The sequence below is a fragment of the Leopardus geoffroyi genome, chromosome D1, assembly GCF_018350155.1.
Source record: "Leopardus geoffroyi isolate Oge1 chromosome D1, O.geoffroyi_Oge1_pat1.0, whole genome shotgun sequence".
Classification (NCBI taxonomy): Eukaryota; Metazoa; Chordata; class Mammalia; order Carnivora; family Felidae; genus Leopardus; species Leopardus geoffroyi.
The window spans coordinates 98,945,419-98,969,129 of record NC_059329.1 but is presented as its reverse complement, the minus strand read 5'-3'; the positions used below and the strand labels follow the sequence as shown (position 1 = coordinate 98,969,129).

Here is a 23,711-nt window from a genome sequence, read left to right as displayed (position 1 = left end):
TTCACCATTTTAAAGTGTACAAATCAGTGCTTTTTAGTATATTCACAAGGACGCACAACCATCACATTTTCATGACACTAAAACGAAATCCCGTAGCCGTTATCACACACTCTCTACTTCTCCCTCCTCTTCCCAGTCGCTGACAGGGAGCGCTAATGTGCTTTGTAGTTACGGACGTGCTTATCCTGGACATTTCATATCAAGGAAATTATACGATATGTGGCCTTTTTGTGACTTGTTTCTTTCACCTTAGCATAATGTTTTCAAGGTTCAATCTATGTTGTAGAAGGTCTCAGTATTTCATTCCTTTTAATGACTGAATAATATTCCATGGCTACACCACATTTGGTTTACTGATTCATCAGTTGATGAACATTTGAGCTGTCTCTACTTTTTAGCTATTATAAATAATACTGCTAAGAACATTCATGTACAAGTTTTTGTGTTAACATATGTTCTCAATTCTCTATATATACCTACAAAGGGAATTACTGGGTCATATGGTAATTCAACATTTAACTTTTTGAGAAACTGCCAAACTGTCTTCCAAAGCAGCCATACCATTTCACATTAGGTAACAGGTTGAATTTTTTTTTAATTTAAATTTATTTTTGAGAGAGACAGCAAGGGAGGGACAGATGGGGGCGGGGGGAGAGGATCAGAAGTGGGCTCCGTGCTGACAGCAAAGAGCCCAACACAGAGCTCGAACTGTGAGATCATGATCTGAGCCGAAGTCAGACACTTAACCAACTGAGCCACTCAGGTACCCTTAATAGGTTTAATTTTAGGATCAGCACACAAAACGAGCACAAAAGGGACAGAGACAACACGTATTACGTATAGGTCTTCTTTTCCTTTTTCTCCAAGTATTTCCTTGTTCTTCACAGTCCATCTCTGTTCCTCCTTTCCATTTTTACCCATAATATATATCCCAGATAAATTTATTATTGCTGTATTAATTTCTTTTTTCTTGGACCTAGAGCTTTATTTTTTTCAAATTTTTACTTAAATTCTAGTTACTTAACATACAGTGCAATATTAATTTCAGGAGTAGATTCAGTGATTTCTCACTTACATACATACCCAGTGTTCATCCTAACAAATGCCCTCCTTAATCCTCATCATCCTTCTAGCCCATCTCCCACCCACCTCTCTCCATCAACCCCTTAGTTTGTTCTCTATCTTTAAGAGTCTCTCATGGTGGGGCACTTGGGTGGCTCAGTTGGTTAAGCATCCAACTCTTGATTTCGGCTCAGGTCATGATCTCACAGTTCGTGGGATCGAGCCCCACATCGGGCTCTGCGCTGACAGCATGGAGCCTGCTTGGGATTCTCTCCCTCCCTCTCTCTGTCTTCCCCTCCCACACTCACATGCTCCCTTGCTCTTTCTCTCAAAATAAATAAAAAAAACATTTAAAAAATCTTAAAGAAAAAAGTCTCTCATGGTTTACTTCCCTCACTTTCCCCCCTCCTTTTCGTTCATCTCTTTTGTTTGTTAAATTCCACATGAGTAAAATCATATGGTATTTGTCCTTCTCTGACTGACTTATTTCACTTAGCATAATACACTGTAGCTCCATCCACACTGTTGCAAATGGCAAGATTTCATTCTTTCTGATGACTGAGTAATATTCCAGTGTGTGTGTGTGTGTATGTGTGTGTGTGTGTATCATATCTTTATCCATTCATCAGTCAATGGACATTTGAATTCTCTCCATAGCTTGGCTATGTTTTAATTTTTTTTTTTAATTTACAAAAACAGTGGATATTTTTTTCTCTCAGAAACCATTAAATGTAAAATTATGTGACTTAAAGCTAATTTTTTAAGTTTCTATTGTGAAAAAATTTAAACATCACTATCTCCAATAATGTGGGATAAGGTCTGCCCTTAGCCTTTGCCAGAACCGCATTTAATTTCTCCCTGGAAGAAAATAATGTCACCCTAGCCCACAAATTGTCTCTACAATTTTTCATATATAATATCTGGCATATATTAAAATAAACTGGGCATTCGTGGAGATAAACCCACATGACCAAAATCTAACAGATACAACATTAGAAATACACTAGAAATACATTAACAAAGTTATCAAGACAGAGACTTAAATATTACCATGCTTAATATGTTCAATTAAATAAAGCACAAAGTTGAGGATTTTGACAAAGAAATACTGCAAAAAAGAGCCAAGTAGAAATTCTAGAACTAAAAAACGAAAGAAAAAGCCCCCACTAAATTAAGGACTCAGTGGTTACTAGGAATTTATCCACAGGATACAGGAGTTCTGATTTGCAGGGGCACCTGTACCCTTATGTTTATAGCAGTGCTATGACAATAGCCAAATTATAGAAAGAGCCCAAATGTCCATCAAGGATGAATGAAGATGTGGTGTGTGTACACACACACTGGAATACTACTCACTGATGAAAAAGAATGAAATCTTGCCATTTGCAACCACATGGATGGAACTGGAGAGTATTATGCTAAGTGAAATAAGTCAGTCAGAGAAAGACATACCATATGTTTTCACTCCGATGTGGAATTTGAGAAATTTAACAGAAGACCATGGGGGAAGGGAAGGAAGAAATAAGTTACAGAGAAAGAGGCAAACCATTAAGAGATGCTTTTTTTTTCTTATTTTTTTCAATGTTTATTTACTTTTGAGAGACAGAGACACAATGTGAGCAGGAAAGGGGCAGAGAGAGATCTTAAGAGACTCTTAAATACAGAGAACAAACAGACTCTTAAGAGACATTAAGAGACTCTTAAATACAGAGAACTGAGGGTTAATGGGAGTGGGGAGATGGGGCAGGGCGGGGAGCAGGGAAAATGGGTGATGGGCATTGAGGAGGGCACTTTTTGGGATGAGTACTGGGTGTTGCACGTAAGCGATGAATCACGGGAATCTACTCCTGAAGCCCAGAGTAAACTATGCACTGTATGTTAGCTAACTTGACAATAAATTCTTTTTTTTAAAAAAAGGACTCAGTGGTTGAGTCTTTGGGCACCTGGCTGGCTCAACTGGTAGAGCATACAACCTTTGATCTCAAAGTTGTAAGTTTGAGCCCCATGTTGGATGTAGAAATTACTTAAAAATAAAATCTGGTGGGGTTACTCAGTCGGTTAAGCATCTGACTTCGGCTCAGGTCATGATCTCATGGTTGGTGAGTTTGAGCCCCGCGTCCGGCTCTGTGCTGACAGCTCAGAGCCTGGAGCCTGCTTCAGATTCTGTGTCTCCCTCTCTGCACCGCACCCCCCCAACTCATACTCTGTGTCTCTCTTTCTCAAAAATAAATAAAACATTAAAATAAATTAATTAATTAAATAATTAAATAAAATCTTTGAGGGGCACTTGGGTGGCTCAGTCGGATGAGCCTCCTGACTTGATTTTGGCTCAGGTCATGATCCTAGTGTTGTGGGATCAAGCCCTGCATAGGCCTCCACATTGAGCGTGGGGTTTGCTTAAGATTCTCTCTCTCTCTGCCTCTCTCTCTGCCCTTCCCCCCTGCTTACACTCTCTCTCTAAAATTAAAAAAAATTTTTTTTAATACAAAATAAAATAAAATATTGAAAAAAAAAAAAAAGCAAAAGAACTCAATGGTTGGGTCTAACAGATGAGACCAGAAGAAGACAGAAATAGTGAACATGAATATAAGCCAAAAGAAAATATCAGGAATGAACTACAGAGAGGCAAAAGGATGGAAAATAAAGAAAAGTATATGACAGGCCCAGAATGACCATATACTTTTGGGATATTTTTGAAAGTGAAAGGCACTATTTAAGGTGTTTTTTAATCATACCATGACAATAGGTACATAATGTGACATGAGGTTATCTGAGACATTGAGAACACAGGGAAACGTCTAACATATGTGTAATTGGAGGCCCAGAGGGAGAGGGGAAAGAATAAGGGGAAGAAGCAAACCCAGGAAATGCATCCCTGAGAATTTTCATGTAAAGGGGTAAGGAAAAATAAAGTGGGTAGGTATGGTCTGGCCAGATTATTGGGAAATGATGAAAGTGAGCAAAAAGAGACTCTAAAAGATTAGTAGGAAGTCAGTGCAGATTTTTCTTTGGATAAAGATTTAGGGACATTAATCTAAATACAGAGTCGTGGGGGATAAAGTAAAGGGACAAAAAGCAATGAGACGAGCTAGGAAGCTACTTCAGCAATCCAGACAGGGGTTGGTGATAACATCGCATTTAAGGTGATACAGGCAATAAAAGAAAAAAAAGGGCAAATAATTTCAAAGAAATAACTGAATAATTTGGCAAGAGATTATATAAATATGACTCCAGATGATACCTTTCGTCCTTAAAATTGGGAAAAGTTAACTAAAAAAATAATCTGTTTTCCAGTTGTTGTTCTTGTTTTTGAGAGGGGGGCACAAGTGAGCGAGGGGCAGAGAGAGAGAGGGAGACAGAAAGAATCCCATTAGGGGCAGAAAGGGAGAGAGAGAAGCTGGACTTACCAAAAGCTCGAACTCATGAACCATGAGATCATGACCTGATGCTTAACTGACTGAGCCACCCAGTCACCCCTGTTTCCCAGTTTTTAACATGGAGTTTTTTAATATTTTGGATTCAGACTTAAAAGCTCAAGATGGCAAATCAAGAACAATAAAGAATAGATAACTACAAGTACAAACAGAACAAAACAGTAATCTTCCCACTTTCCAGGCATTAGAGTTATTATTAAATTGTAGAGATCCTCTTTTCCATTTAGAAAGTTCTTTGCAGACAAATGATGAACAGAACAGAAAGGTTTAAACAACTGAAACAGTCTTCCTACCTAAAAGAGTTACAAAGAAAGTTTGGAAATAAAAAACAGAAATATACTCTGCTTAAACAAAAAGAAAAAAAAAAAGAGGAAGATGAAAGAAAGAAAAGTAAAAGAAAGGAGAAGTAATAATATTTATAACAGGATTCTGGGCCAAAAGTGATGAAGTAAGATTAAAAGGGACATTGAGTAATGACAAAATACTCTCTGAAAATATAACAGCCATAAACCTTAAAAAAAAATTTTTTTTAACGTTTATTTATTTTTGAGACAGAGAGAGACAGAGCATGAACGGGCGAGGGTCAGAGAGAGAGGGAAACACAGAATCTGAAACAGGCTCCAGGCTCTGAGCTGTCAGCACAGAGCCCGACGCGGGGCTCGAACCCACGGACCGCGAGATCTTGACCTGAGCCGAAGTCGGCCACCCAACCGACTGAGCCACCCAGGCGCCCCCAGCCATAAACCTTTATACATAAGCAATATAGTAATAAAATACATAAAGCAAAAGTTCTTAGAGATAGTAGGAGAGCTTGATAAAACCAAAACTGTACCTGAATATTCAACATAACTTTTTGACAGCTCAAGTAGATATAAACAAAAATGTAGAAGAACCGAATAATAAAACCAAGTCTATATGTATGTACTGGTATACAGGGCAAGTCACTCAATCCTCCTGTACCTTATATTTCTTTCTTATAAAATGTCAATAAGTGATACCTACCTCACAGGGTTGAGGATTAAATGAGATAGTTCCTGTAAAGAGTACTTGCTACATATGAGACCCTCAATAAAGCTCTTGTTATCTAACTTAACCATTCACATCCTCTCAGGTTCAAGGAACATGATAAATTAATCATGCTTTTGACTGATAAAATAAATTTTCCAAGATGTTTTTGCCCATAATCCAATAAAACTAGAAATATACATGGGGCGCCTGGGTGGCTCAGTTGGTTAAACATTTGAGTTCAGCTCAAGCTATGATCTCTCAGTTCGTGGGTTCAAGCCCCGCATCGGGCTCTGTGCTGACAGCTCAGAGCCTGGAGCCTGCTTCAGATTCTATGTTTCCCTCTCTCTCTACCCCTTCCCTGCTTGTGCTCTCTCTCTCAAAAATAAATAAACATTTAAAAAAAAGAAATATACAATTAAGAAGTTAATCATGTATAAATTAAATCATGTATAAACACTTAAATAAAAACCAAAGTTACAATTACCTAGAAATTGACAAAATGGAAAATATCTGATGACAAAAAAGAGATACAGCAAAAGGAGAATTCAGAAGAAAATGTAGAGCATTAAGTAACTGTATAATTAAAAAGATTAAATTTAAGTATTCAATTTAAGAAACCAAAAGTAAAATAAACCAAAAGAAAAGAAAGGTGGGAATAATGATAAAAGCCATGCTTGATTAATTATTTATACCACAGAATAAATAAGGCCAAATATCTGGTTTCTTGCAAATTCCAACAGAAATAGATTCAGGAGTAAAAACACCCTTAAACTTATATTTAAAATAGGACAACTAAATCTCAATAAGCATTTCTCCATATAATCTCTCTCCTAATGACCTAATAGTTGTGGGCAATACAGAAGAAATTGGAGAGGGCAGGGAACAAACAAACCTCAATATTAGAGAGAACATAAAATGATTTTTAACTCTGTATTTTTCACATTTGTATGAATCGAAAGTCAAAAGTGAAAACAGCCATTTTCCAAAGTAACAATATTAAGTTAACACTTCTATAAATTCTTTATTTACCTTTGTTTTACTAAGAAGCTACTACTGACTGATAATCAACTGTGAGTTGTTAACGGAACTATTTTTCTAAGTATTGGTCCCCTTCTCTTGTAACCAAGGACATATAGGTGACACCACTAGGGCCAAACAAATTTCCTGTAACACCTACACTGGCATTTAGAAGATTTTTTTTTTTTTAATTTTTTTTTTCAACGTTTATTTTTGGAACAGAGAGGGATAGAGCATGAACGGGGGAGGGGCAGAGAGAGAGGGAGACACAGAATCGGAAACAGGCTCCAGGCTCTGAGCCATCAGCCCAGAGCCCGACGCGGGGCTCGAACTCATGGACGGCAAGATCGTGACCGGCTGAAGTCGGACGCTTAACCGACTGCGCCACCGAGGCGCCCCTAGAAGATTTTTTTAAATAAACTGGCCCATAGTTTACTCTACAGTTAAAAACAACTGATTATTTAAAATTAATTTTAAACCTGTTTAACGATTTAAAATCTATTTTAAAGATTTAAAACCAATTTTACATTTCTGTAAGGATTTAAAATCCTTTTAAATTTAAAACCCAAACTCAAAGAAAAGTTTGTTGATGCTCCTTGCGCAGAGAGGACTAGATAGCCTCCTTTGCATTCTTCCTGGCTGCACTGCCCTTATCCTATCAGGGACAACCTGCAGTTTTTACTGGTGTCCACAATTTGACTAAGAGGAAGCAAAGATGAGCAACTCATACACCCTTTCCTCTATTGAACCCATGCTTGAAAAAATGGTGCCTTACTCAGTTCAACACCCCAAATTGGTGTTGAATTACTTCCAAGTAATCCACACATAAAACCCAGATAACCTTTGTTCAAGAATTTTTAGAAGAAAAAAAAAGAATTTTTAGTAATGTATACATATTTGAAGACTCTCAAGTCAGCATACAAGCCAAAAGTCTTAAGGAATATGAGCTCATTCATTAGCTGAACAGGCTGCATTTCTTAGTGAGTCTCTACACATTTACTGCATTAAAAAATAAAAACAAAAAACTACGTTAAATAATAAAAGGTCATAACAATGAGGAATTTTTTAGGTGCTCTTCATCCTCTAATCTAAGCAGCTCTCCAACCAGTGTTATGAATGCAATTATTCATCTCTTCTATAATAAAGTTTTAAAAAGAAAAGAAATATTTGGGGCGCCTGGGTGGCTCAGTTGGTTACGTGTCCGACTTCGGCTCAGGTCATTATCTCATGGTTCATGGGTTTGAACCCCGCGTCCGGCTCTGTGCTGATGGCTCAGAACCTGGAGTCTGCTTCAGATTCTGTGTCTCCCTCTCTCTCTGCCCCTCCCCTGCTTGTGCTCTGTATCTCTCTCTCTCAAAAAACAAACATTTAAAAAGTTTTAAAAGAAAAAGAAAAGAAATATTTAAAAGTGAAGTTTCAGGGGTTTTCAGGTATTGCCAAGGTTAAATAACTTCTCTCCAGACAAATATTCCAAAACAAATACCTTTCACTCCCACTTGAGCAAAATATAAATGCAGAGTATTGGGGATGTACTTTATCAAGTGGGTGCAATAAATTCTACAGTGGGTACTTTTTTTGAGTAGTCAAAATTATCTTTATCTACTCATACAGTAGGACTTGGGACTCTGAAAGCTCAAAAGTTAATGTCTTCTTTTTGCATTTAGACTCTTGGCACCCTACTCTGAGTCATGGAGGTCATAAGCTAATAAGCTAATGCAGAGTGGATGGGAGCAGGAGAGACAATGGAAAAAACAGAACAAAACATTTCTTGCCTCCACCTCCATACAGTATAATTCCATTATGCATATAATGCATAGCTCCACTGTGTCCAGCTGATTCTTAGTCCTTAAGTAAAACACTATAATAGACTGTTGACTAGCTGAAGATCTGCAGTTTTTGCTTCAATTTCAATAACGACTCTTGAGAAAAAAAATACAAATACGCAAAAAGAATTGTTAAATTTAAGTACAATAGTTTAAAACCCAGTGGTTTGCCAATTTTTAGGTAATGTGAATCTCAAAAGTTGTCATACCCTTCACTTTATATCCAAAGGGATACAATTTGAAAAGAGTGCATGAATTAACTACATTCATCTTATTATACAGACCAGTATATTTGACACTTGCTTCAACACTTACTCATCATCCACTATGCATTAAAAAAATTTTTAATATTTATTTATTTTTGAGAGAGCGAGACAGGCAGAGCATGAGCAGGGGTGGGTAGAGAGAAACGGAGACACAGAATCTGAAGCAGGCTCCAGGCTCTGAGCTGTCAGCACAGAGCCCAATGCGGGGCTTGAACCCACAAACTGTGAGACCATGACCTGAGCCAAAGTCAGATGCTCAACCGACTGAGCCACCCAGGTGCCCCTAAAAATATTAACTCAGGGGGCCCCTGGGGGGCTCAGTCAGTTGAGCATTAGACTCAATTTCGGCTCAGGTCATCATCCCAGGGTCCTGGGATGAAGTCCTGACTCTGGCTCCATGCTCAGCATGGAGTCTACTTAAGATTCTCTCTCTTTCTCTCTCTCTCTCTCCCTCTTCCCCGCTTGTGCTCTCTCTAAAAAAAAAAAAAAAAAAAAAAAAAAACAAAACAAAAAAACAAAAAACTTAAAAAAAAGAAAATTAAAAAACATTAATTCAGGATTCCATTACACAACCATTCATAAGGCATCTGCTCAGCTGAAAAATGGAGTTGAAAACAAACAAAAAAAATTGTAATTTAGTTGAAGCTGCAATATCCACACATAAAAAGGACTAACATTCATGAAACACACAAAAATCCAGATTAATTTAGTGTAAAGGAAGGGTCTGTTCTTTCCTATTATTGCACATTTCCCACTGAAACTGTTCAATAAATTCTATCTTAGGAGATTAGTTTTAAACTAGGTATAATGATCCAGCTTTCTCTCTCTAAGGGGAAGATACTAAAAGTGAAATACTACGCTCAATTGACAAGGCAAACTGGAAACTAACTGACTTGGAAAGTGAAAACGTAGACAAGTTAGTGATGAACCCAAAAAAGGTGCTTAGCCACTTACCCAGAGATTTATTAAACGAGAATGGATCGCAGGTTTCCACAGGTCGTTCCAACGACAGTAAGAAGATAGTCGTGAACTTTAGGTCCCTTTTTTCACTAGTCAACAGTCACCCTCACCTACACGCGGAGCACATATTTGGCACTCAGCAAATCCTTTTTTTTTTTTTTTTTTTTTTTCTTTCAACAAATCTTGATTGAATGGAAACCTGCCTCCTTCGAACTGGTACCAACCCCGGAGTTACGGTTCCACAATTACCTCAAAAAGCCTTACAACACAACCCAAAGAGCGGAGAAAGTAGAGACGAAAGCTTTGGGGATTTCTGTTAAAACTAGGAGCCATCAAGAGCCAACAGGGCCTACACCAACTCTACTTCCCAAATAAAGCTCTGGTGACTGTACTGCGGCTACCCAGCTTGCTTCTTCACAAGGAGGTACCGGAAAGGCCGCAGATCCATAGTCTCCCACCCGGGGCGCTGAGTGATCTGGGGGTATTCCCACTAAAGTTAGTACCTGCAAAGCTGCGACACAGAGAATGGCTCGAGGCTCTCATTACGGAGGCCGGGGCCTGGGGCCGGCCAGTTGCGCCTCCTGGCTGAGGGCTCGGCGCTCCGGAGCTGCAGTGACAGCAGGGGTCGCAGATAGATACCACACGCCTCAGGAGGCTCGTGGCTCGTGGACCCCGGGTGTTTCACTCCCAGAACTGCGCGAGTTGTCGCACTCACATTGACCGGCGTTTTTCAACAGTGCCCTCACAGCTCAAGCGATCACTCCTGCCTTAAGCCCAGCAGCCGGTCCCCTCCCGGCGCCGCCATCGTTAGTGTTTGTTTTCATCCGCTCGGATGAAGGCGGGGGGAGCAAGAGGGCTATGGGTGAAATACAGCTGCCTAACCTCATCCGCACTTTCGCTACGGTATGGAAGCCCTATTTCATCTCTTTCCTTCGAATTCCAAAAAAAGTTGATTATATTTTCATATAAATATTTCTCACCAATTTTTCCACGTGTCTCTGAAGGAAATAAGGCGTAAAGAGGGGGGTCCTTGAAAGGGCGAGAACTTTTGGGCCGGGGGTGGAATGTGCGCCGCCTTTCCGCACGTAGTGGTGGCAACGGCAGTTGAGATGTGGCGTAGGGAGGACGCTGACGCAAGGGGGGCGGTGCCTATGGTGAGCGCCGTGGCGGCTAGTGCCAGGCCGCCGGTTCCGGAGGAGGGCAGGACGGGGCTGGGTGGGTGGGTGGGGAATGCTGGTAACCTGGCAGCCGCGGAGAGGTGGGTGATGGGCCTTGGCTGACTTTGAGTGGCCAACGTAATCAGACTTCTAAGTTTCTGAGGTGCCTTTTAAAAGCGGCAGTGTCGCCTCCCAGCTCTAGCTATTCCAGGATCTTCTTTTTGAGCCTACCTTCCAATCTGTGTGGTCTTCCCTACTTTCTGGTCCTCAGCCTCAAGATTTGGATTTAGTTGGGAGAAGGGAAAGCCTGTTGTTAAAGCATATGACCTGCGTCCACCAGGCTGGGCTGTGGGTAGTTTTTTGCCCCTCCTCTCTTGTTAGACTGGTTTGAGCACCCCTCACGTCCATCTTGTACTTAACAGGTGGAACCAGAGGGCTTGGATAATGAAACCCGCTGGAACCAATTCCTGCCCTGAATAGTTATGACTTATATCAGCTAGTTCGTGACCTGTGTAGTTAGGAGCAGACCTCTTTTACCTTAAGGATAACTTATGCTGTCGCCTCCATTAATTTTTTTTTAAGATATTATTTTTAAGTAATTTCTACACTCTACCTGGAGCTGGAACTTAAAACCAGAAGATCAAGCATTGCAGGCTGTACAGACTAAGCCAGCCAGGTGCCCCACAACATTAAGCTTTTGCTTTAACCAGCTTAAATGCCAGGCATTAAGTGAGCCACCAAAATCAACTTACATGATCTACCTATATTTTTCTTTTTTCTTTCTTTTTTTTTTTCTTTCTTACAAACCCTTGTATTGAGGGCTGACTTTCAATAGATAGCAGTGAGGGAGCTGCTCTGCTACATGGGAAACAACTCCAATTATCTTTCAAACCAAAGTGAGCCTGTTGGGCAGCCATGAGCTAGTGGAGAAAAACCCAGTTACAGGTGTAGCACCTTTTGCTTGGACAGAATGGAAATCTGAGAAAAGGAGCTGTTGTAGCCTTTGAATCACTTTGATGTCTTTGGTCGGTTTCTAATGCTTTTTTCTTCTAACCTTTATAGAGAGAAGATTACAAATGCCAGAACCATTTAACTGATGGATGCTGAACCATTTAGCTGTTGAATGCTGACACTTCTTTAAATACCTTCTTGCACCAACATCTTCACTGGGAGGAATTCAGGAAAAGTAGCAGAGGGAAGGAGAGATCACATTTACATGTACCATGGCTATACCAATAACCGTGCTTGACTGTGATCTCTTGTTGTATGGCCGAGGTCACCGGACATTGGACCGCTTTAAGCTGGATGATGTGACCGATGAATATTTGATGTCCATGTATGGGTTTCCTCGACAGTTCATTTATTACTTGGTGGAACTCTTAGGGGCAAGTCTTTCTAGACCTACTCAGAGATCCAGGGCTATTAGCCCAGAGACACAAATCCTTGCAGCACTGGGCTTCTATACTTCAGGTTCCTTCCAGACTCGGATGGGAGACGCTATTGGAATCAGTCAGGCATCTATGAGTCGATGTGTTGCCAATGTCACTGAAGCACTTGTGGAAAGAGCCACACAGTTCATTCGCTTTCCAGCTGATGAAGCCTCCATGCAGGCTGTGAAGGATGAATTCTATGGGTTGGCAGGGATGCCAGGGGTGATAGGGGTGGTTGACTGTATCCATGTGGCAATCAAGGCACCAAATGCTGAAGATCTCTCCTATGTGAACCGCAAAGGTCTGCATTCTTTAAACTGCCTGATGGTGTGTGACATCAGAGGGGCATTAATGACTGTGGAGACCAACTGGCCAGGTAGCCTACAGGACTATGCTGTGCTGCAGCAATCCTCCCTCAGTAGTCAGTTTGAAGCCGGAATGCACAAAGATAGCTGGCTGCTTGGTAAGTCTGCAGGTGTGAATGCTTCATTTTGTAGCTATAGAAAAATTATGTAGCAGAGCAGAATGAAATTTGAGAGTCTATAGACCTGAGTCTCGGTCCTGTCCTTTTTTTTTAAAAAAAAATTTTTTTTCAACGTTTATTTATTTTTGGGACAGAGAGAGACAGAGCATGAATGGGGGAGGGGCAGAGAGAGAGGGAGACACAGAATCGGAAACAGGCTCCAGGCTCTGAGCCATCAGCCCAGAACCCGACGCGGGGCTCGAACTCACGGACCGCGAGATCGTGACCTGGCTGAAGTCGGACGCTTAACCGACTGCGCCACCCAGCCGCCCCGGTCCTGTCCTTTTTTTAATGAGACGTCAGGGGCACCTGGGTGGCTCAATCAGTTTAGTATCTGACTCTTGATTTTGGCTTGAGTCATGATCCCAGGATCGTGGTGTCAAGCCCAGTGTTGGACTCCGTGCTGAGCATGGAGTCTGCTTGGGATTCTCTCTCATTCTCTCTCTTTCTTCCTCTGCTCCCCACCCCCCCCAGCTTGCACTCTCTCTTGAAAAAAAAAAGACCTCAGGTGAGAACTCTCTGAGCCTTAATTTTTTTTTAATCAACACTTAAAAAGACATTCATGAAACGTCATTTTAAAACATAGCATTTGACCCAGATCTTCACTTCTAAGGATTTATCTTGAGGCATTTCTTCATAAATAAGAACAGTAGTTGGGATGTCTGGGTATGTCAGTCAGTTAAGCGGTTGACTTTAAGTCAAGTCATGATCTCAAAGTTCGTGAGTTCAAGCCCAGCATCCAGCTCTCTGCTGTCAGTGCAGAGTCTGCTTTAGATTCTCTGTTCTCTCCCTCTGCCCCTCCCCTGTTCATTCTGTCTCTCTCTCGCTCTCAAAAATAAGCACAAAGAAAGTGTATTCAATAAATAAATATGAATAGCAGTGATGTGAAGTAAAATAACATTGCAGCAGTGTTTTATAGTTGGAAACAAAAGCAACAACAACCCTACAAAAACATTCCCCTTAAATACAGCCAAAATATTTAATCAGTACAGATCTGGTTAAATACAGTACACCCATACAACTGAGCCTGAATTCTTATCATGTGTAAAATGTTAAAAATAATGCCAACAGTAGTAATACCTCTTGTTAAGATCAAGTGATATATACGAGAGTTCACTATAAAGTATTGTACAAATATAAGATTTGTGTGATATAAGACACTGTGGTGTCTCTATGAAAATGATAGCAGTGCACTTACACAGTTCTTATGGGAACTGACTTCACAGATCTGCCCAAATGCTATTGGGAAGCCTGACTTAACGATGTAAGTAGGACACGAACCCATTCAAAACTGAGCAGTGCACACTGAGGTGACTGCACAGCTGGGAGGAATATGGTTGGGTAATAGCGATAATACCCTTGAGCTTGGCAGCTTAGTTCTCTTTGTTTTAAAGCACTACTCTTATATGAGCAGTAGGACAAAGGTTATCTTCTATACAACATACTACGTAAGAGACAAAAAGAAACCTGAATGATTGGAAGACCTCTCTTTCAAAACCACTGATCATATCTGCACCGCATGTACTTATAACAGTGTTCAACATGAAATAGGCACTCAGGAATTATTTCTCTTTGATATCCTTTTATTTCTCCCATGTTCCAAGTGGGAAGAGACTGCTGTCACGCTGATTGGTTTAGAGCTGCTGGGGTACCACATGCAACGTCTTGGAACTCTGATTTTCTTGAGTTCTTGCTTCTACACACCATCTTCAGTTACCACCTTCTCTTTACCCTACCAGACCTTTATCTTAATCCCACCTTGTGCCTTTTTTGAGCTTTCAAAGTTTTTTTTCAAACAAGTCACACCAAGACATGAAAGAAAGTCTGTTTTGCAAGTATCTCATCTAGTTACTTCTGCAGCTGTGAGACTTCTTGGTTCCAAGCTCATTTCTTATGAAATCACTTTGGTACCTCTACTATAAAGCCAGCTAAAACATACTGAGCACTTAGAATTTGTCAGGCAATGCTGTAAGCACTTTGCATTAGATTATCTCACTTAATCCTTATAAAAACTCTTAAGGAGTTAAATACTAATATTACCAACATTTTTGTGGATGAGGAAATTAAGGCAGAGTATCTAAGCCACTTGTGGTTAACTTTTAAAACTAGGTCACATGGGGGCGCCTGGGTGGCGCAGTCGGTTAAGCGTCCGACTTCAGCCAGGTCACGATCTCGCGGTCCGTGAGTTCGAGCCCCGCGTCAGGCTCTGGGCTGATGGCTCAGAGCCTGGAACCTGTTTCCGATTCTGTGTCTCCCTCTCTCTCTGCCCCTCCCCCGTTCATGCTCTGTCTCTCTCTGTCCCAAAAATAAATAAACGTTGAAAAAAAAATTAAAAAAAAAAAAAAATAAAATAAAACTAGGTCACATGAAGAATTAACTATTCAGCAAATACTCCCTTTGCTAAGGACCTCAAGGTCATGTAGGAATTACTCCCTTTTCCTTCACACCTTGTGACCCCAGATTCAGTTGGAAATATGGCTTTAGTTTTTTGAGGTGTTTACAGGACATAATTGGAAATAAGGAAAAACTGCCATTTTTTTTTTTTTTTTTTTTTTTTTTTAAGTAGGCTCTACGCCCACAGGGTTTGATCTCATGACCCGGAGATCAACAGTCGCATGCCATCATGAATGAACCATCCAGGCATCCCAACTCTGACAAACTTTTATATACTTTTCTGATTCCCTTCTTTACAGGAAGAGTGAAAGTGGGAGAGATGGATATGGCAACAACATTGAAAAAATGTTTATTAAGCCGGTTTTGGTACCGGCTACATGCTAGGTAGGCACTAGGGATGAGAAAAATATACCCATGTGGAAATTGATTCCCTTAATACTAGCAATTCTAGCACATACCCCTTGCAAAGCCTCCATGAACTCTAACAAGAAAACTAGTTTGAAGAGCCCTGAACTAGTACAGTATTTCACAAATTTTCCAAATCAAGAGTTATCCGGAGAATTTATTAAAAATACACATCATGGGGCCACATCAAACTTTGGGAGTGAGAATCTTCAAAGAAAGCCTCTAGATCTCCTTTTTTTTTTTTTTTTTTTTTAATTTTAACGTTTATTTATTTTTGAGAAAGAGAGAGACAGAGCATGAACAGGGGAGGGGCAGAGAGAGAGGGAGACACAGAATCTGAAACAGGCTCCAGGCTCTGAGTGGTCAGCACAGAGCCCGACGCGGGGCTCGAACTCACGGACCGTGAGATCATGACCTGAGCCGAAGTCGGATGCTTAACCGACCCAGCCACCCAGGCACCCCATAGATCTCCTTTTTAATAGATCCCTCAAATGATTCATACAAATAGATAAATTTAGAAAACACTGGTATCTAAAAGTTGTGGGGATAATATGGGGTAATAATTTAGGGGAAGATTGGCAGGATTAGAAGAATGGCAAGATGTTAAAAAAGAGAAGATGGCTGATTGTAGGGGCACCTGGGTGGTTCAGTCAGTTAAGCATCTACATGGTTTTGGCTCAGGTCATGATCTCATGGTTCATGAATTCAAGCCCCATGTCGGGTTCTGCACTGATAGCATGGAGCCTGCTTGGGATCCTCTCTCTTCTCTCTTTTCGCCCCTCCCCTGCTCATGCTGTCTCTCTCTCAAAATAAACATATATATATATATATATATATATATATATATATATATATATATAAAGGCTGATTGTATCTTAACGCCATCAGATTTGTGGAATAGTTCTGTTTGCCAAATGTAGAATTAACCAGATTCCTTTTGTTGTTGTTTTTAATTTGTTTTATGTTTTGTTTTTAGTATGAAATCATTTTTACAAAAATTTAAAACCAAGAGCAATATTATATTGCTTAGATACAATATAAACAAATGGGGAAAAATGACAAAATTCAGAACAGTGTTTTCATCAAAGGGGTGTATGGGAGATCGTGTGTGTGTGTGTGTGTGTGTGTGTGTGTGTGTGTGTGTTTAGCATATTTTCACCATGGGTGTCATCCCTTCGTGTCATTCTCATGTCTCCCTTCAGAACTGCATTACCTAATTCCTCTTCTCTAAATGTACTGCAAACGATTCAGCCTGAGTTCTTATTTCTTCAGCTCTTGGCCTAGTATTGTTAAGCAGCTTTGGGTAAGATCTGCCAGAATGTCTTGTGGATGACTGATCATGTAAGCAATTGTAATCTGTTTAACAATTCTGATCCTAATCCCCTCCTGAGTGTCTGATTGTCAGTGGTGCTTGGATTATAACCAGTTAATAACGATGCAGCATTTTATGAAACGTCTGCATTAAGTAGCTTGTTTTTTATGTCTCCACATCTAATGCTCATACTATTTCTTAGAGAAACGTTTAACAAATACCATTCATCTTAATGTTTATCTTACTCTCTTTTACAGCATTACACCATTGTTTTCCTGACTCTGAGTCTGACATTAGTGTTTAGTGACTAGCTCCTTCTCTTTCCTTTGCCTGGCATATCAGAGGATGGCTGACATATATTTTGATCTTCTCATTTATAAAATGAGTTCAGTAACATCTTACCTGGCAGAGTTGGGATTGGATAATAAGGAATAATACTTTTGAAGTGCCCAGCACGGTGCCTGCTACATAGTAGGTATTCAATGAGTCACTGATACTATTTTCATTATTATTTTCAGCATCAGTTTCTTAAATTCAGTATTTAGTAGGTGGAGTTCAACTAAGATAGTTTGTACTTAAGGGGGAAGTCAACTAAATGTAAAATTTGAAAATGTTATGAGGCTTCTTAAATATTTAAAGCTAATCCGGTACACCTACAAATAATACAATGTTGTATGTCAATTATGTGTAAGTAAAAACATTAAAAAAAAAAATTTGGTGGGGTGGGGCACCTGTCTGGCTCAGTTGGTAGAGCGTGCAACTCTTGATCTTGGGGTTGTGGGTTCGAGCCTCATATTAGATGTAGAAATTACTTAAAAATAAAATCTTTAGGGGTGCCTGGGTGCCTCAGTTGGTTGAGTGTCTGACTTCAGCTCAGGTCATGATCTCATGGTTGGTGGGTTTGAACCCTGTGTCAGGCTCTGTGCTGACAGCTCAGAGCCTGGAGCCTGCTTCAGATTCTGTGCCTCCCTCTCTCTCTGCCCCTCCCCTGCTCTCGCTCTGTCTCTCTCTCTCTTAAAAGTAAATAAACATTAAAAAATAAAATAAAATCTTTTAAAAAATAATAAAAGAAATAAATTTTTATAAGTTTATTTATTTTGGGGCGCCTGGGTGGCGCAGTCGGTTAAGCGTCCGACTTCAGCCAGGTCACGATCTCGCGGTCCGTGAGTTCGAGCCCCGCGTCGGGCTCTGGGCTGGTGGCTCAGAGCCTGGAGCCTGTTTCCGATTCTGTGTCTCCCTCTCTCTCTGCCCCTCCCCTGTTCATGCTCTGTCTCTCTCTGTCCCAAAAATAAATAAACGTTGAAAAAAAAAATTAAAAAAAAAAGTTTATTTATTTTGAGAGAGAGCTCAAGCAGGAGAGGGGCAGAGAGAAAGGGAGAGAAAGAGAATCCCAATCCACACTGAGAGTGCAGATACAATATAAACAAATGCAGAGAAGTACCAACTTGCACAATAGCTGTGTTCCTGACCCACTATCAGTTTTGGCATGTAGTTACGGACTGTTCAGAGAGTCAGGGCACTGTTCCAAAACATACACAACTCCTTTCTCTCATGAACCATGAGCTGAAATCAAGAGTCGGATGCTTAACTGACTGAGCCACCCAGGTGCCCCTAAAAAATTTTTTTTAAACAAAGTTAATCCAGTTCTTTAAAAGGTAAGCTTCTGAGAGAAAGGAATTGTGTGTGTTTTGGAACAGTGCCCCGACTCTCTGAACCGTCCATAACTACATACCAAAACTGATAGTGGGTCAGGAACACAGCCATTGTGCAAGTTGGTACTCTCAAGTTGTCTCAGATTTCTAAGGGGTTGTGCCTCTGTGTGAGACATTTCATCCCCCAGGCCGGCTGTAGTGAGTCAGGACAATTAAGCATTATAGAAACGTTGTACTGTTGTAACAGGACATTGCATCCCAGCGTTGTATTGTATTTTGTTCTTAGCATTGCCTGAGATCATTTGATAAGCAAGTCACCTTAGGAAAATGCCTTGCATATATTATTTTAACTGACTTATGATCTGATTTCCTTATCGCTGTTACTATTTGTATCATTGTATTTATGTGAAATTCTACCAGTTTCTGTTACAAAGCACGGTTCTAGCGAATGTAATATCTAGGAACACCTGAGTTCTGATCTCTGCCACAGGTGCTGGGACTTTGATCTTATTGTTCTTAGCACTGGGAGGATGAATGATTATTGTCCATGAGATATGCACTCTGAAATCCGTAGGTAGTGCTTTCAGACCTGACACTGTAATGGTAAGGTTAGAAATTTTCCTCACAAGTGTTTGGAGCTTTCCTGGAAGAACTCTCTCTTTCTCTCTTGTACTTTTTCTCTTTGGAGATTTTGAAGGTTTGCTTGCTTATATGATAGTTTTTACTAACCTTTTTCAAAATTATTTTTTAATGTTTGTTTTCAAGAGAGACAGAGACAGAGAATGAGCAGGGGAGGGGCAGAGAGAGAGGGAGACACAGAATCTGAAGCAGGCTCCAGGTTCTGAGCTGTCAGCACAGAGCCTGACGCGGGGCTCAAACTCACGAACCACGAGATCATGACCTGAGCTGAAGTCGGACCTTCAACCAACTGAGCCACCCAGGTGCCCCCTAACCTTTGATTAAAGAACAAGATCTCTTTGGGGCGCCTGGGTGGCGCAGTCGGTTGAGCGTCCGACTTCAGCCAGGTCATGATCTCCCGGTCCGGGAGTTCGAGCCCCACGTCAGGCTCTGGGCTGATGGCTCAGAGCCTGGAGCCTGTTTCCGATTCTGTGTCTCGCTCTCTCTCTGCCCCTCCCCCGTTCATGCTGTGTCTCTCTCTGTCCCAAAAATAAATAAACGTTGAAAAAAAAAAAAAAAAAAGAACAAGATCTCTGAGTTTAGAAAGTCAGGGATTTTATTTCCTTCAGTGCCTTCACCTTCTTCCCACATTTTTTTCAGACTTGGCTGTTTGTTTGGTTGTTTGTTTTTAAAGCTGTCAGCCTTTTTCTGTGTTGGTTTAAACCAAGGATATTTCCAGCCAAGACCCATGTCTTACTGCTCGTGATCCTAGCATGCCTTCTTTTTACCACAACATTTCCCTCTTGGTTTTTCTGGGGCATGGTGGCTCCAGAGTCTGTTGCATCCATTCTCTATATATGTTCCTAGATTTTCCTTTCTGTTTGTATTCCAATTAGAATGACTTATTATTTCTTTGGACCTTCCCCACAGGTGACAATTCCTTCTTTCTCCGTACTTGGCTCATGACCCCCCTTCACATTCCTGAAACTCCAGCGGAATATCGCTATAATATGGCCCATTCTGCTACTCACAGTGTGATTGAGAAGACCTTCCGAACCCTCTGTTCCCGATTCCGCTGCCTGGATGGATCCAAAGGGGCACTGCAGTACTCACCAGAAAAGTCGAGCCATATTATCTTGGCTTGTTGTGTCCTCCACAACATCTCCCTGGAGCATGGGATGGATGTTTGGTCCTCTCCAATGACAGGACCCATGGAACAGCCCCCTGAGGAAGAGTATGAGCACATGGAGTCCCTGGACCTAGAGGCTGACCGAATACGTCAGGAGCTGATGCTCACTCATTTTAGCTAATGTGAAATCTGGGGGCGAGGGAAACTTTTCCAGAAGGAGTTGGGACAAACTTTCGCCCTCACCGCCCCATACAGAGTCCCCTCATCTAGCATGAATGAGTATGTGGACACTTGTCACAAATCGACATTTAATCTGTGTGTTTTAGAAGGGTTGTGGCTATGCCAGGATATCTTGATAACGTTTGCAAATATATTAGCTAAACCAAAAACAAGACAATAAATAGTTCCCTGCTATCCAGTGAACTCCAGGTTGAGCCCCACTCATTTGAAAAGTCACTAGTAGTAGACATTTATGATTGTGCCCACAAAATCAAAGCAAAGGGGAAAACGGCACTCAGCCAGATATTTTTTGTCTGTTTCTTAAATTATGTGGAGATTTCAAATGAAAACTATATGTGTTTGTCCTGAATTATTAGGTGGGATTATTAGGGGGGAACTTTCTACTTTGCTGCCTATATAGACATCATCTGAGACAAGTGTAAAGAGTAAATGTGAGTTCGGGAATGGTTTTCGGACATAAGTGAGTGGCTGCTAATCTGAGTTTGCAGCCTTGTGTTTTTAAGAGGATGCTGAGGACAGTCTGAGACCTCCATCTTTCTGTAGTAGTTGGACTGTGACTTGCAGTTGGTTTCTAGGGAGAACATCTGGATTCCAATCTCCTCTTTCCAACCCAGAGGAGGAGTTAGAGGATAAATGGGTTTAAGAACCCAATCAGCTCAAAGAAGACAAGTAAAATATAGATAAAATAGCAAGTTTACACTTTACAGATCTAAAGACCCTGGTAGATTGATGGACAGAGGAGATTCACCCAGGTTTTGACAGCTCACATCTAAATCACATTTCTTATGTTCATGATGTTAGAATATCCGTTTGGCCATTCTGCTCTGAAATTCATTGTACAGAAAGAAGACTTTGAGAATAAAAAGATACATGAAAGTAGTAAGAAAGTGAAGTAAAAAGAACATAGTTTCTTGGTGTGAAATGAATTTTGGCATTAGACCTATTTGGATATCTTGCAAAATCATGGACAGAATTTCCCAGGAAATGAATAATCCCCACCAAGTCTTATTCTAAAATTACATTGATGTAAAAACAACCTAATTGGAATAAAGAAAGTGTGAATTAGGTTCACACATTGGTGCCTCTGCTGGGACAAAAAAGAGACTTTCCTGAGGATTGTCTTGTTCCTGGTTTCTCATCAACTCACCATGTGATACCTCAGAATTGTCCTCTTGGATCATTTCCTACCTGCCTTTGGCAGTGTTAATCTGGTGATTTTCAAAGTAAAGAAATGAACAGCTGATGACAGAAGAAATTTGGAAATAAACTGAGGGTGACTCATCCCCAAGATTAAAAACAATTATGGATTATTATCTGCTGTTTATTTCTACTCCAAATGCTATTTCCCATCATCATTCTACTCTATAAAGAGTGGGTCCTTGTGGCAGGAGGTTGAGCTTGATGTGTACAATGATGTCATTGAGATGACAATGGACCGCAAAGAGGTGCCTGAGAATGTTAGTTCTACTCTTTCTGTAGAGGTGTCCTGTTACATATTCTTCCTTTGTAAAAGCTAACCTGTGACCAGGCTTGCTTTGTCCCCTTCATGAGGCAATAGTTTAATTCTTGTGGTCTTTCCAAGCGTCCTAAGATGGGTATTTTTCCCTACAGAGTTTTGGTTCTGTTGTGCATATTGCATGAGGAAAGGGTTACTTGACATCCGCATATCATAAGTGCCAAAGTGGAATGTGAACTTAGAAAGTGTGTGGCATTTTAGCCCGAAAAACTACATTAAAGGAAACTTGGGGCTTTTCACAACTTAACTCACTAGATGGTAACATGAAGCCTGAGTGGGAGGGACAGTCTTGGAGAGATTTCAAAAGTAATTTTAAGTCTATTACTTGCACACCAAAGATAATTTCTAAGTGCTGAAGTGACTGAATATTGGCTAGCAGTGCTTTTCCCTGGGAGCATTTTATTTCCTAATAATTCCACAGAGTAACTGTTCGAATCTATTTCTTTAATCTCCTTTCAACCTGAATTTTTACAGGCCAGGATTTTTTCAGTCCTTGGTTACAATTTCCCTAAAATGATCTAGGGGTGGGATCAGGGTCTGTACTTCGATTGCCAAGGGTTTGCCCATAGGGACTTTTCATAAGTGCCTGAGAAGTCTTCTCTTGAGGTCCTTACTGTGGATTTTTAGTATCTTCCTGGTACAGTTTTGGGAAAGAGTCAAGGATTATGCCTGTCTTATGTAAGCTTCATCTTCCTGTAGATGATGCCATCTGGTCAGCCCAGAAGTTTTCCAGATTTGCCCTTAGATGTTTCAAGACAGCAAAGTCCCAGGATATATTAAGATAAAACCACAATATTGGGTCATCACTGGCTTGCCAATTTCAAATTCTACACAAGAGAGACCACAAACATATTCTTAGTTTAAAATGAACTGAACAGAGATGGGTCTCCTTTCCTGACCCTTGGACTGTAGAGGATATCCAGCAAGTTAATCTAAGTTGAGACTAATGGGGTCATATAGTAAAGACATACAAAAGGCGGGAGGGGTAAAATAGAAGCTAGACAGATAACAGACACTGTGATTGTATCCCAACCTGAAATGATAAAACAGCTCTCAGACTGAGCTTAGCAGTTGCTGTCCCTGACAATGGAAGGCAAGTTAGGGAAAAAAAAAAAAAAAAAAAGAAATCAAGGATACTTAATCATTGTGTGTACGCATAACATGTCTTCAGGGCGCATATTGCTCTGTAGATCCCACCCAGATTTTATGAAATTGTGAGAATAAGATAACAGAGTTAAGTGAGAGTTGGTTGATCATGAGAATGTCGTCAATGCAAGAAGGAAGGGAAAATACTAGCTGAATGCTGGGAACACTCCAGTTCCCTAACACATAAAATTCACAGGAGTTTTTATTGTTTTCATGACTGCACTTTAAATCCCCTTTGTGATAATCAAATGAGAGTGATGAGATCTCTGATACTAGAAAGGAGCAAGGAAAATAAACCTCGAAATCAGAAGCTAGTACATTTCAAAAGAAAAAAGATCCAGGGGCTCCTGGGTGCCTCAGTCGGGTAAGCATCTAAATATTGATTTTGGCTCAGGTCATGATCTCACTGTTTGTAGGATCAAGCCCCACGTCAGACTCCACGCTAACAGCATGGAGCCTGGAGCCTGCTTGGGGTTCTTGCTCTCCCTCTCTCTCTGCCCCTCCCCAACTCGCACAGTTGCACACTCTCTCTCTCTAAATAATAAACATGAAAAAAAAAAAAAAAAGAAAAAGAAAAACAGTCCAATTGAAAGCAATCTCTATGTGTGTCCAACAAAAC

General features: G+C 40.6%; 2 protein-coding genes across 15 annotated transcripts in view; one reads left to right on the top strand and one right to left on the bottom strand.

Annotated features, from left to right (window-relative positions):
• ATG13 (autophagy related 13) overlaps nucleotides 1-10,652 on the bottom strand; it is a 54,039-nt gene extending 43,387 nt beyond the window's left edge. For 2 of the 13 annotated variants that reach the window (XM_045486726.1, XM_045486728.1), the window contains exon 1: nucleotides 10,074-10,413. The gene's annotated coding sequence lies outside the window, so the exon portion shown is untranslated. Of the gene's footprint in view, nucleotides 1-9,564; nucleotides 9,681-10,073; nucleotides 10,437-10,550 lie in introns of those variants that run through there. The other 11 variants (XM_045486721.1, XM_045486725.1, XM_045486727.1 and 8 more) reach the window with 9 other exon arrangements.
• HARBI1 (harbinger transposase derived 1) lies at nucleotides 10,653-21,743 on the top strand. 2 transcript variants are annotated; one of them, XM_045486739.1, is made up of 3 exons: nucleotides 10,653-10,724; nucleotides 11,790-12,620; nucleotides 19,992-21,743. In XM_045486739.1, the coding sequence occupies exons 2-3, from the start codon at nucleotides 11,951-11,953 to the stop codon at nucleotides 20,369-20,371; spliced, it is 1,050 nt and encodes a 349-aa protein (XP_045342695.1). In that variant the 5' UTR covers nucleotides 10,653-10,724; nucleotides 11,790-11,950; the 3' UTR covers nucleotides 20,372-21,743. The 2 variants fall into 2 exon arrangements, with proteins under 2 accessions (XP_045342695.1, XP_045342696.1); XM_045486740.1 differs by having other exon boundaries at nucleotides 10,704-10,828.
• The last annotated feature ends 1,968 nt before the right edge of the window (nucleotides 21,744-23,711 follow it).

What these genes read in the sequence shown, in the direction of transcription:
- HARBI1 (XM_045486739.1), top strand. Translation starts at nt 11,951, where the DNA reads ATGGCTATACCAATAACCGTGCTTGACTGTGATCTCTTGTTGTATGGC. An exon ending in CAAAGATAGCTGGCTGCTTG is followed by an intron (nt 12,621 to 19,991) that starts GTAAGTCTGCAG and finishes CCTTCCCCACAG; the next exon opens with GTGACAATTCCTTCTTTCTC.